General features: G+C 38.3%; 1 protein-coding gene across 14 annotated transcripts in view; it reads left to right on the forward strand.

Moving 5' to 3' along the window:
- Nucleotides 1-1,682: 1,682 nt before the first annotated feature.
- Nucleotides 1,683-14,813, forward strand: part of kif1aa (kinesin family member 1Aa) — a 48,667-nt gene continuing 35,536 nt past the window's right edge. For all 14 annotated transcript variants that reach the window (XM_084722543.1, XM_084722531.1, XM_084722532.1 and 11 more), the window contains exons 1-6: nucleotides 1,683-1,987; nucleotides 4,186-4,353; nucleotides 13,446-13,519; nucleotides 13,662-13,844; nucleotides 13,953-14,018; nucleotides 14,239-14,417. In XM_084722543.1, the coding sequence (XP_084578669.1) occupies nucleotides 4,248-4,353; nucleotides 13,446-13,519; nucleotides 13,662-13,844; nucleotides 13,953-14,018; nucleotides 14,239-14,417 (608 nt within the window). In that variant the 5' untranslated portion in view covers nucleotides 1,683-1,987; nucleotides 4,186-4,247. The remainder of the gene's footprint in view (nucleotides 1,988-4,185; nucleotides 4,354-13,445; nucleotides 13,520-13,661; nucleotides 13,845-13,952; nucleotides 14,019-14,238; nucleotides 14,418-14,813) is intronic.

A 14,813-nucleotide genomic window follows, 5' to 3' on the forward strand; every position in this document is an offset into this window, starting at 1 on the left:
TCTGTTTAATAAGTGATAAGTCTAAATAAGATAAGATAAGATAAATAAGTCCAATTATATTAGTCTGAAAATACTCAAATCTTCCTATAAAACAACCACAGTGTGTTATTTTTTTTTAAATTGTCAAATGTAAACATTTTGACTAGTGATTGTGGGAAAAGCACAAGTGTTACTAACATCATTAACAGTGGCTCTGACAGGACGGTGTAACAGTGAGTCAGCATGCACAATAGGGCCCTGAAATTGAAGCAGTTGAATTGTATTTAGCCATCATTAATTTTATTATTTACAGCTCTGTTTTTCCTATTGCACCATGTCAAAATATATTCTGTGCAAAGGGCTGTCCTAAATGATATGGCACCGTCCTATTCCACATAAAATGTGTATAGAGATTTAAGAACAAATCATTCGGCATTATTGTTTTTAATGTTGTTAGTTACATTAAAGAAGACCATTTCCATCTCATATCATCATATGAGCTGCAGCTGACTCAATACAATGCTGGATCTTGAATGTCACACAGCAACAGCACAGTAGGAGAAGGTCACAGGTCAGGTCACACTGTCTGGCAGCACCCTTGTTGACAGTATTAGTAACAGAACTACTTTTCCTACTATAAATCAAAATGTCTGCTGTGAAAAAGGCCTACATATTTTGTATGTTTGCCAGTTAACTTTTATTATTTCATGGCTTTGTTAAATACTTGATTCTGGTTGGTCAATTGCAGCATTCTAAGGTCTCTTATATCTGTATAACAGACCATTGTTATGGACACAGTTCTGATCATAGACTCTGGAGGAACGATAAAATCATTATTAAATCACTGAAAATTATTTTAAAATGAATATTTTGTGTTAAGTTGTTGTTGTTTTTTTGTCCATACCATGTAGCAAGCATGATAATGCACACTGAGTGGCCCACTACTGCAAATATAGCCACAAAATCATTTTAAAATGAATGTCATGTGTATGTGCATATATAAACATATATGTTGGTATGTAGTCATGTAATTTTGGAACAATGTACAGTAAGCAGGTCATTATTGTGACAACAACAATAATAATTGCTCACCGCACATGCTCCCTTACGTATTTGCTGCAGTGGACTGAGGATACACAACTTATAAAAGCTCCAAACTACAATGCAGACACACCGCATTACACCAGTAAGGGGCATACAGGGACACCACATTTGCAAAAGGGGGATGATAATTCTGCTACAGTGTAATCCTGCTTCTGCCCTAGGAGATGCTATATTGTGTGCTTCACTGAACAGGCAGTTTCCATGGTGCAGAGACCTGCTTTGTGCCAGTTTGTCTCTTCTCAGCTTGATGTCCCTGGTTTGACCCACTAAACCCTATACATAACAAATGCTTTTTTGTCCACTGCATTTGAAACAGTCCTGCATGTAAACTTGCATGTTTTAACTCTGGGAAATATACTGCATTCTGCTGTCTGCTGTTTTTAACTTCAGACGAACAGTGTAACACAGCAGCAGTTTTTATCCGAGGTGTTTAAAGAGGGATACTAATGTTGCTCCCTGTCTTCCTCCCTGCCTGCCTCCTCCTCCCCTCCCTCCTCCCGCTCTTCCCACTACTGCATTGATGCTGTTACCTCCCTCGGCGGTGATGTCACCGGCTCAGTGGAGCTGAGCATCCTCACCAAAGACAGGGAGACAACAGAGCCATTTTGACCGCTCAGGAGTGCGACGACGCGGCCGACCATCCAAACGACCGACCGCCACCTTCCTGGGTCCCCACTGGCAAGGCAGGGCAGAGGGGTGGGTGGGTTGGTGGGTAACGTACGGCGGTATCCTCCCAGCCCTTCCCGTTTTCATGGGGGGGAGAGGCTGTTAGCACGGGCAGTGCCAGACCTGGAGGAGAGGAGAGCAGAGGAGGTGGAAGGAGCTGCGGAGCTGGATAATTAAGCGGACGAGCTCGACAAACACGGTCTCTTCCGGGGAACAAGACGTTACTGGCACTGCGGAGGTAGGTTTACCTATTTTATTTTTCCATTGTCCCGCCGGTGATGCAGTTTTAATGAGACAGTCTTTATTTACTTAGTGTTAAATCTCCTGGGAAGAGATGGGCATAGGGTGCGGCCATTGAAGAGGCTGTCAATGTCGAAAAGATAAGAGACAGAGTGACATTAAAGCTGCTGTGTAACACTGTATATGTACAGTCAATGTCATGTTACTTTATTGCTTATATTGTTCGATAAAATGTCTTTTAAGTATGTGAGAATAAAATAAATGCGCTGTCATTGGGCGAAAGGTAAAGCACGAGACGTATTGCTAAAATTGTTGAAAATGACGCATTGAGGTTTTTTTTTTTTTTTTTCAGAAAGTAATTATAGCAATGAATTGTCAATTTTAGCCTGACAAAATATGGGCCTTAAGCCAGTGTTGACCTGTAGTTTATGGCGTGAATTGCTTTCATGCTAAAAAGCTACCATATTAAATCTTTAAAAAATATTTTTTTTAATAAGTTATACGGTGAAATTGTTTCAAACTGTCGTCACGCTCAAATACACACCAGCATGGTATTTAACATTAGCCTTTGTCACCGGGAAAATGGTGGCCGCCCAGCTGAGCTGCATCATCAGCTGATTGGTCTGAGCATCTGTATGAAGAGATTATGGCCATGGATGTTGATGAAGGAAAAAGATTTAGATTTTCTGAACTTGATTTTTTTTGTTTTCTTTTTTTCCACATTATATACTGTATGTAAGATATTCTGACGCACTGGGTTGACATAAGGTATGCTTTGAGCATGTGAATTTCATTTTCATAATTTCATATCAAAACAATATAGAATTTGATGTTGAATCGCTTATAATATTCTGTCTATTTCACTTATAATATCTACTTTGTACTACAGTATGGTTGCACCTTAAAAACAGAGTTGCTGTTTTTCCGACAAAGTTACTTGCATACATCTCACAAATGAATCTGTTTAGGTGCCAGCTGCAGAGGACGTACCAGGAAGCAGGGTGACACAGCAAATTTACAACACTCAATTATAATGACAGACATCTGAGTCACTAAGCATTGGAACATGCTCTGAATATTGATAGAAAATCTAACATTATTCCAAACCTTGTGCATACATTAGGTTAATGAAATTACACTTTTTCTTGTTAAAATGCTATTTATTATGATTTTATTTATTATTTATGTACAATATTTGCAGTTAGACTTTAGACAAAGCTCATTGTATCATATTGCTCATTGTTAAAGCTTATTGATGAAAACATTAAATCATTGTAATTTGATCGTCACTCATGGTGAGTCATGCTTGCTCTTGATACACCCACAACGCCATCACACACTAAAATCACACAGTGATTGAATTTTCATATTTAGTCTTTTAGGAGACAGTATGACGAGTTGGGAGTTGTTCATGAAACGGAGTGGCTGAATGCAGCCGGAGCCTGGATTTGTGGCTGGTGTCAGTGCCATTGTCATCCAGGGAAATAGCCTGACATTTAGCTGCTGCTGCACTTCTTTTGTTACTGCTAGCTTTATTATCCTTCTCTCTTGGCTGTAGCTGACCATGCATGGTCTTTTCATGTTACAGCCGCACAGCCCTGCCCTCTTCTATTGTGCTGATCATGTCAACCATAAGGTGTAATATTCAGCCTTTACAATTTTTAACACAAATGCAAAAAAAGACCTCAGATTTGTAACATAACATAACATAACATAACATAACATAACATAACATAACCGTGCCAAAAAGGTCTGTTGTAGCATGTCATTTGCATAGTCATAAAAGTAGGAATTACATTACTGTAACTTAGGGCTGCATCTAATGATTGCTTTTCATTACTGAATGATCTGTTGATCATTTTCTCAATTGTCTAGTTGTTTGGTCAATAAAATCTCTCTAAAATGTGAAACATGTTGATCACTGTTGCTCACTGTGAGTCCAAGATGATGTCCTCAAATGTCCTGCTTTGGCCACCACCCAAAGATTCAGTTTCCTGTTATAAAGGAGTAAGGAAACCAGAAAACATTCACATGTGAGAAGCTGAATTAAGATAATTTGAACATATTTTCTTTAAAAATGACTCACCATGATTAATTAATTATCAAAGTAGCTGCCAATTAATTTAATAGTTGATGAAGTGACTAATCATTGCAGCTCTATATTAATTATGATTCACTATCTGCTTCTTTCTACAGACCTGCAGGCCCTACACCTGGGCACTAAAGAAGGCACCCTAAGGTGCTAGGAAGACAGCACCATGGCAGGGGCCTCTGTGAAGGTGGCGGTGCGTGTCCGCCCCTTCAATTCAAGGGAAATAGGAAGAGAAAGCAAATGCATCATTCAGATGTCTGGAAACACCACCAGTAAGTACTCAACAAGATTTTAAAATTCACCTGCAATATGTATGTTAGGTGTACCTAACATGTTTTTATTAGGACTACATGATGTGGAAAAAATCATATTGCAATTACTTTTAACAAATCATGATGATTTGTTGGGGTCTTTGTTGTTTTCTTATGACTGCTGGCTTTGGATGTGAACAGGATTTGTAGGTCATGTCATCTCTGCAGCACTACAGTACTTCATTCAAATGTTGTTTTGTCACACATTTTTCCTTTAATAAAAAATTGCAGCTCATGCGATTTGAATATTGCACTTATTATCATATTGCAATTTTGATCCTATATTGATTTATTGTACAGCCATAGTTTTTATTGCTTTATATTTATATTTATAATTAAATATTGGTTGCCCATTGCATGTGCATCAAAAGTCCAAGAGTTGGTGGATCCTTCTTCAACCAGCAGGCACAGATTTAGGCTTTTCTGACCTTGACCTCTGACCACCCTGTGCGAAGGGGATTATTGAAAAAATAAATTCCACTACATATCACTAGTGGTGACTGTGCAAATCTCTTGTGAACAAGTAAGATCTATTCCAAGACATGTGGTATGATATTTATTTAGAATCAGCTTTAATATCAGAGACAGGTTATTGAGATACTGCAGAAGATGATTTTGATTTGTCTATAGAGAAAATGTCACCTTGTTGAGCTGACGACTGTCTAATAACAACAGAGTTGTTCTTTCCCGTTTCTAAATATGGCAAGCAGTAAAGCAAAATGAAATTTCTTGAATATCATGCTGTAGGTGACATAATCTCCCGCATATTTGACTTGATCATTTTTTAGGACAGGGCCTGTTATTTGTTTATTTGAGATTAAGCCATGTGTAAAAATAGCTCCCTATTCAACATTTTATAATTAATCTTTCCACTCAAATCTGCCATCAGTGCAAATATGCAATAAGCACAATAATGGCAGATACATTTGGAAGAAACAGAATGATTTTGCCTGAATAAACATTTGGGAGTGTCACTTATTCGGTACTTGATAGAGTGAATTGTTCTGTAAAACATACTGTATTTGTTTTTGTGACCATATGTCGTATAATTTTTCAGTATGTTGTTCAGAGCACGAAACATTCCTTGGGTTTTACAGTGCAGTGAGAACTGTGGTCGAGATGAGACTGGAAAGATACTCGATATGTAGTCTGCTTAGCAAGGTAAAGCCGTTTGTCAATAATGGATGAGGCTTCCTGAAATATTTACCGTTTGGCCTAATTTAGCCATCTCCCTCCTCCTTCCTCATGTCATGGGTGACTAGACAACAAGCTGGGTGGCTTTTTTGGGCTGTCGTGTTTTAGCTGTGTGTGTGTTTTTTATTCATTTCCTGTCATAGTTCCCTGCTAGAATAAATACCTACAATCTTTTAAAAAATCTCCTTTAATTGTTCTTTTTTTGGACCATCCCTCAGACATTTCACAGCATGATGGTGACTACCTTTTGTTGACACCTACAATAAGATTAGTGTCATTACCTCAGCACAGAGCTCAGCTTCTGTGTCTACAGCAGTGGACAAAGAGTATTTTACTGTCAGCAGTGTCGTCTTTAGCACTGTAAACTTAGATCAGAGGCACTGTGATCCATTGGGAATATATTCACAGTGTGGATGCACTGAAATGCCCTTGGTGACGTCCTGTTTGATTTCATCCAAAGCCTGTTTTTTTGTTTTTAATTAAGAAAGGCATCCAGATTTGAAAATACTTGAATTTCAGTGAATTTCACTGGCACGCCGCCATGATAATCAGTATGGTGTCTGCTAGTGCTTTACTTTATGCTAATTTGGACTGTTCCTGCTTATGCACTGCATTATTCACTACCCAATTCTGATTTGTTTGGAGACGTGCGGAGAGGACCCGAAATAGCGGTATGGCAATACACTAAGTACTGTGGCTCATTCAACAGTATACAGCATCAATCACACTGTCAAGGCACTGGAGGGATTGTATAACATGTAGATTAGTCTTCCATAAAAAGACAGGGACCCAAAACTGACTGCAAAAGATATTGGATCTACACGGATGCTTCTGGAGTTTGTTTCTTTCAGATGTGTATTTTTTTCAGATTTATTTTTAACAGTCAAACCAGGAATGATCATGACAACTAATACGAGTAACAACAAGAATCTTATCAGAACTTTATCCCGTTAAATCGGGGAGCTCCTGGGTTTGGGTTTGATTTTGATATACTAAAGGGAAACCCCCTGCACTGATCACCTCACAGACAAAAGGAGGTCTGTGTGAACAGATTTTAGTCTGGCCTAAGTCCTGATTCTGTTTAATCAGTCTACCTTAAAATCCAGAGACTAAACTGAGTTTACCATTATGTCAGCAGTACTAGAAAACTTCTTGTTGCTCAGACCCACACAGACCACAAAGACGCTTTCAGTGAGACTGCCGGTCTTTCAGCAGAGCAGATTGTTCTCTTCCAAACTGAGTCAATGGCTCTGGATGTGAACGGGAGGATGTGAGCGGACTGATGTCATGAAAAAGCCCATTGGTTGCAGTGTCTGGAGGGGGTACAGAGGCAGGGTATAAATGCCCCCTTGTCTTTTTGTAGTCCTTGCTGGGGAAAGGAAGAAGAAGAAGGAGTTGTGGAGTTTTTTGTGTGCGTCTCACTCTGTGCTTTGTGCTCTCTGACACTCATGTGTGGGTCAATAGCCCAGTTCCCACAAAGCAGGAGAGTGGCAGTAATCTTGTTGTTTGAGCGTTCTTCCCTCCCACGCCGACCTTAATTAAGATGCAGGGGACAGACCTGAAGGAAAAATAGGCCCCTCTTTAGAGTACTTTGTGAATAGATTTAAACTTATATCGCAGCAAAAAAACTTATAAGAAATTTCACTACTGGCTGACTCAAAATGTCTCTTACATACTTAACCATTATAAATCTTGGTAGTATCTATAAATGTAAAAGTTTAGATCTCTACAGTATGCCAAATTTGTGTTGCTGTTGCATATTCTGTTTGAATGCAGATACTCCCCAGTGAACAAATTCACACAAATCTAATTTATTTTAAAGAAAATTGAGTGGATTCATGCTGGTTCTTTAATTAAATACCTGATTACCACAATGTTTACTGTTCTGTAATGCTAATTGTGGCACAACATAGACTGCAAAAGTGGTAAAGTAAAGTAAACTCATGTGACTGAAGTCAGACATAAAGCAGCAGACAACATGCCACCTACACACAGTGCCTCTGCTGCTGCTGAATATAGCATCTATGTGGCTCTCCTCCAGTCTCTGTCAGTGGGTTCACATCCCCTCTGCCAGACCTGCTGACGCAGCCACATTTCCTCTCCTATTGACTGGGGCAGGTCACCCGTAACAGTTGCACCAGCATCACTCAGTTACAATCATGAAGACCCAGCTGCTATGACAAAGACAAACATAGAATATGCCATAGTATGATACTGAAGATATGATGTATGACAACTAAAACTGAACTAGATTGTACAGTATAATCACCACTATAAACACTGACAGTGATAATGATTAGCAGTGATGTAGTTTTACAAAACGTAAGCAAATGTGAACGTTAACACTCTTTTCAATTTTGGATACATCAAAAATACACAGTATTTATCTATTTTAAAATTCCAGTACAAAATTTGGGGAATTAAAATCACTGATCACTGATATGAAGTCAATAAAAATCAATCAGTGCTTTTAAAAGTTGTTATTCAAACCTTTCCAGCTTCAAGGCAACATAATTAAAAAAATTTATTTGGGCTTTTTGACCACTGATGAGACAAAACAAGACATTTTATTGTGGGTTAAGGAAAATTGTGAGGGGCATTTGTCATTTTTGTCTGCTATTTTTAAACTAAACTTCAATCAGCCAAAGAAATACTTGGCAGATTATTGGATAATGAAAATAAAAGTTTAATGCAGTTCTACTATAAAGTAACAAAATAACTGTCAATAAGTGAGCTACCAGCTAACAATTATTTACAAAAAGCTCTGAGTCAAGGACTGTATAATAGATAATAATTAGTTTAGAATGACCCAGTGTCAGATAAGTGTTTTTCATGTTTCACTTTCACTTCAAGGTCCAGTGTGTAATCTTTACTGGGGGTTATTTGCAGAATATATCAGAAAAGGAATATGATATTCGTTAGTATGTTTTCATTAGTGTAGAACCATCTGTATAAAAATTACAGTGTTTTTGTCACCTTAGAACGAGCCCTTTATATCTACAGAGGGAGTGGGTCCTCTTCCATCGAGGTCCTCATGTTGCACCCCCATGTTTTTACTGTAGCCCAGAATGGACAAACCAAACACTGGCTTTATGTGGCCTTTCGTACTTTTTGCATGTTTTGCGGTCTCCCTTGTTTCATCTAACTGCTTCGAGTAGGAGGGAGAGATGAGGAGCTTGCAACCTGCAAGCTCACCACTAGATGCCATTAAATCCTACACACTGGTCCTTGAACAACATTAGAACACATTTCCATTAATTTTAAGTTATCTGTTGGTTTATTATTTGTTTTGGATGGATTATGGCATTTGACTCTTGAAAGTAGATACATATGTAAATATATATTCTTTCTCTCTTCCTAAGATGAATTGTGTGCTGTAAAAATAAGTGGGAATATCAGTGATGAACACTTAAACTCAAGTAGAAGTCAGTATGTGAAGCGAGCACTGTGTTGATAAAAGTGTAGATATTTTGGATACGTGCATACACTCCTGACCACCTCTGCTGATGAGATTTGTAAGAACACTGCCTGAAGAAAAATTAGCTGCTGTTGTGTCCTGTCTGATGACGTGTACCTTCCCTGACATGACTTCCAGACCTGCCGTCATCTATAAACGCAACACCTTGTAATTAAAAAGCGTTTCCATCATAACAAGAGCAGATGGATAGTAAAAGGGAGTGTGATGAAGATCAGGACGTGCTGTGTGTGCCTTAAATGCTGCTAAATCTGGCCTCAGGTGGAGATTACTGTGATACGCAAGCTGTGACCGCTGACAACGTCACCTGAGCTACCGAGTTCAATTTAAAAAGACAGCCCTGCCCCAAGTCTCACTCTAACACACTGATATATGCTGCCCATCACTGCCACTCTAAAGTAATTACCTCTTCTGAGAGCAAGGCGCTTTTCTTTCCGGTGCTGGAGTATGAAGGGGGGGGGGGGGGGGTCTTGTATGAATCATACCACGATCAGAGATGAGTAAGCAACGAGGAAATGTCGTACTGCAGAGGCTCAGCTTCTGTGTGATAGCCAGATCTTGATAAATTTATCATTTTAGAAGTTTGGTAAAGTAAAAGTGCATGTGTGCTTTTAGATTTGCTTTATGTGATGGCCTTAGAATCCAGCCAGGCCAGTGTTATCCACCAAGACAACCAATCAGTTCCTTCTCTGTTTTTAACCTTTTGGCAGCTTGATTTTTCAGACTGTATTAGATATACAGTCTGTAGGCGCTTTTCACAGAGTTCTCTTAAATGGCCATTTTTCTTCAATGATGGAAGGGATGTGTGTTAATGCTGTATATCAGAAATGCAGTGTAAAAACAGAGATAATAGTTTGTTGCATTTGGTAAGATGTGATAAGCAAGGTGCCACACCTTGCTTATGACATTTTGCTGATGACATACTGTATGTTTTCAGTGTTTTACCTGCATCACCATCACCACAGAAACTGCATTTTCTGTGGGATATATCTGTTAGAATGTGTTTTTCCTGTGGGGATTGATAAAGGCTTATCTTTTTTCATATCTTTATTTTTGTTGTTGTAATTTGGCTGGGTAATATATTGATATTGTATCAACATCATGATATGAGACTAGACATTGTCTGATATGGCATAAGTGTTGACTTTTCTTGGTTTTAAAGGCTGCATTACAGTAAAGTGATATAATTTTTTGAAATTTGGTCAAAAATATCACGATATTTGATTTTGTTCATATCACGCAGCCCTAAGATGTAACCAGCTGCCTGACTGCTGCTTATTTGCAGAATATGTGATCAGTCTGGCTTTGTAGAAACTAACACTCAATCCAGTGACCTCAACCCAATCACTGATGGGATGAGGGATTAATAACTATTGTTTGGTTAATGTTACCTGTTCCTCTCATTATAAGTAGATATTAAGGTCTAACAGGAATTGATGATGGCGATGTCTGATGTCATGAAATATTACTGTGGAAGTCCATTTATGGTAAGAGACAGTGCACATTAGGGGAAATGAGAATTGTGAATATTTCTTGCTGATTGATGAAACTGATTTTGTCGCTGTGGTTATAAGCAAACCTCATGTATTTTGTGACAGTTATAAGCGCAGAAGACACTACCTCGATAAGTATTAAAGACAGCACTGTGTGTAGTACAGCTGCAGTTTCTCTGTGTTCATATTTGGCGATCTTCCAGAGTACCTGGAGACGTCATGCCCAGTAAATGAGGCATGGTGTGTCATGGTGAGGAATGGGCCTGAAACCTGAAACCCCAGTCAGCCACACTGGCCTATATTTCATAGCTGGAAACATAGTAGCAGCGTAGAGAGGAAATAACAGTGTGTACACTTACTTGAGAGTGTACTTAGCCGTGGGCCCTTTCCTCTATTATCGACCGCATCTGCATTAGCAGAGAAAATGGTGTCTGGAGCTCTGGGATCAGAGAGGAAGCATTTTCATAGTTGGCATCACTAGACCACACCGGATATATTGTTCTTGGGTGGGCACACTACCATGTGCTGTAGTATTCATACAAAAGCCCTTTGGTTTGAATACCTGGGTATTGGTGACTTAAAAAAAAAATTATAGTGTCCGATATATCTTATATCTGATATACATATTGTAAATTGTAAAATATCTTTCTAAAGTAGTAAAAAATCTTTCATGAGAATCAACAGACCCTAGCATCCCATCACACAGACTTTATTTTTTCCTCAAAGCATTTTTCTGCAAAACCTCATTGTCGTTGCTGCATGTTGATTTTTTGGAGAAAATTATTTTTATGCGTGGCTAAGTTGTCTGTTTATAACAGATTTACAAACAAATTTATGACAGATGTTCCAGACAAAAAAGAAAGTTATGAATTATAAACCATTAATATATCGAAAGTCATGTATTTCTTTTAGACATTGTTTTGAAAGAAGCAGTCATGATATTACTATGTCACTTTTCCAAATGCATATACTATACATAAAGTACACACATGCTTTACTCAAATACAAGTACTGATAGTGTGAAATAAAAGACTAAAAGTAGAAGCACTGATTTAACTTCTTTACTCAAGTTAAAGTGAAAAGGTACAGGTTCTGAAATGTAAAAGTAAAATGTAGCCCTCTGATGGACATTTGTACCTGCCTTTTTTGTGCAAAGTTAACTAAATCTCACCTTTCCTCCTTTAGTCTGTTTTTTCTTGTTTTGTCTTTTACATAATTTTTCATCTTGTTGCATCTGTTAGCTGTGATATGCACTGATTTATATACCAAATAATCATCTTTCCTGTGTGTGACTGTCCCATCCATTTCAGTTTAAATCAGTCCTGTTGTTGATGTTGATGTTGGGAAGGCAGTGCACAATGATGCAAAATAAAAACAATCAATAATTTAATTTAAGTAAAGAGTCTGTTTTTTAAAATCCAAGGAGTAAACAGTACAGATATTTGTCTTAAAATGTAAAAAAAAAAAAGTTGTCAGAAAAATAAAGTACTTAGTTACTTCCCTATTCTGCTGTACATATACAGCTTTATTAGCCACAAACAAGCCTTATCAGCTACATTTCACTAAAGAGCCTGAGATGAAGTGAAGCAGAATAAGATGTGTGATTCACAAAAGCGAATCAGCACCTCAATTTTGTTTGTAAAGGGTCATGGAGCAGGCATATGAAATATTAAATTAGGCCAGATATCAGGAGGAAATGATTTGATCAGGCATTGTAATTTAACTACAGGGATCTGCTAGTCACCGCTGGTCAGGGGGATATAAATGGACCGGAATATTATTGTTTACATTTTAATTCTCTGTGATTACAAAACACTGACCGTCATAAAGAATATCCCACTGTGTTGATTTAATTTAAGGTAATTATTGAGTAATTGGAAAAGATTTTTACCTGAATGGAAAGGTGGATTTGATGCATTTCGATTTGTGATAAATGGACACCTGTGATTTACAGTACAGGCAGTAGACACACAACAATCTCAAATTATATCAGCAATTCTTTGACAGTCTGGATAAAAGAATATTTTCTGATTAGTACAGTAGATATTATCTGAAGGCTAACAAAGGACAGCTGAGCCTGATGAAGTGCAGCTCAGGGCCGAGGGTTGTTTCACACTGAGACTGTTGAAAGATGAGCTGAGTCTGACAAGCTGAGTCTGAGCTGTCCTAAAATGGCTACAGGTAGACCTGGGAGTTAACAGCATAGCCTTTAGATCTGACACCACTATCAGGCCAAACTGTACTTTTGAAAGTAGAAAGTAAGAATAGCTAAATTGTTTCTTTTTGTTTGCTGCAATTTAGTTCTTTGTGTGTAATGAATGTTAAATTGTCACAGGACCACCAGCAGGGCTATACAACACATTTCTAAGTTCAGTTTTGATGTCCATGATATTTTCTGGTCTCTCAGATGCTCAAATACGCTCACAAATTTATTATGTTTAGAGATTGATTCATAATGCGTCACCTTTCAAATCAAATCTAATCTCTGCACAATGGTCTGTAGTGAGTCCCCTATTTATCAAAGCCTACAAATTGCATTTTTTACTGATATATTCAGTATTTAAAAGCAATAAACATGTAAACAAGCACCAACATGAGTAAACAGCTTATGGATAATGATATGAGACCATGTACGTATTACACATTTTCTCAGCATTCTGTATTAGTCTAAAAAATACTAATAGATTTCTTGTCCTAGTACATCTGCAGTTTAATGTTTGGGTTTAGTTCAGAGATCCAAACACTAAAGATGACTTTTGGTACAGAAAGAGGAGGCGACTAAGGCCTTCCCAGCTCTATTAGCACAACATGACACTGACACAGCTCAGATCCAGTTTCACGTGGCAGCTCTCACCTCTCTCTGAGCCGTATTCCTTGTCCCTGTCTTTCAGCCATCATCAACCCCAAGCAGGCCAAAGACAACAAGAGCTTCAACTTTGATTACTCCTACTGGTCCCACACCTCGGTAACTCTTTCTGCACCCCCACAGTGAACATGTTTTACGGACACCCCAACAAAGACACACACATTTGTAATCACATTATTTTACATTTGTCTGGTTTATGAGAAAATGTAAAAAGTGGCTGATTGTTGATCTCTGTCCACAGCCTGAGGACGTCAATTATGCCTCTCAGATGCGAGTGTACAAAGACATTGGAGAGGAAATGTTGCTGCACGCCTTCGAGGGCTACAACGTCTGCATCTTTGCTTATGGTCAGACAGGCGCTGGCAAGTCCTATACCATGATGGGGAAACAGGATGTCAAGGATCAACAGGGAATCATCCCCCTGGTACAGACTAATTATTGACCAGTGCCGATAATAAATCAAGGGAAGATGATTTTGAATTTCTCTGATGAAACAATTGTGGAAATAATATTCTTACTTTTCTCCCTCCAGATGTGTGAAGATCTTTTCACGAAGATCAATGATAATACAGACAACAGCATGTCTTATTCTGTGGAGGTAAGCATCGGTACCCTCTCATCTGCACACCCAATTACTATATAGTTCAGTAAATTTTTCAGGGATGTACAAAAATCACTTATTTCATACAAAGAGGGTAAAGTACCAGATTTGGCCACATAAACACTAATATGTACAAATGCAATTAAGACAGTACAATAATAAACATGAACCTGACACCTTTTATAAATGCTTAAACTAATATTTTGAATCTGAACAGGTAAGCTACATGGAAATCTACTGTGAACGTGTGCGGGACTTACTGAACCCCAAAAATAAAGGGAACCTACGTGTTCGAGAACATCCTCTGATGGGACCTTATGTGGAGGACCTATCTAAGCTGGCTGTCACCTCCTACAATGACATCCAGGACCTGATGGACTCCGGCAACAAAGCCAGGTGATCGAGGTGTTTTTTCATTCACTCTGTTGTTGAAGACATGGTTTCAGTGGATCCTTAAAAAGTCTAAAATCCAATCATATGAAATTTAGGCCTAATAGGTCTAAAGAAATTATGAAGTTAATATTAGTCTGCTTTTATGCAGTTGCATTAACTTCATTCTTGCTTTGTTTGTGGAAAAAAAGACTGTGTTGATCAAGCTGTAGCAACTACAAAACAAAACCCTCACTGAACCAATAGCTACTACTGCAAACTGCAGAATTTGTCAGAGTGGACCCACCTACTGTGCTGCAATGCAGTGTGTGAGCTCCTCTCATCAAAAAAGTTACTTCTAGAAGAAATAAGTTAAAATTATTTCTGTCACGGTAATGAAGCCTGCTACACTGTGTTCAAGAA

This window comes from Lutjanus erythropterus, chromosome 7 (genome assembly GCF_056507025.1).
Source record: "Lutjanus erythropterus isolate fLutEry1 chromosome 7, fLutEry1.hap2, whole genome shotgun sequence".
NCBI classification, from domain to species: Eukaryota; Metazoa; Chordata; class Actinopteri; order Lutjaniformes; family Lutjanidae; genus Lutjanus; species Lutjanus erythropterus.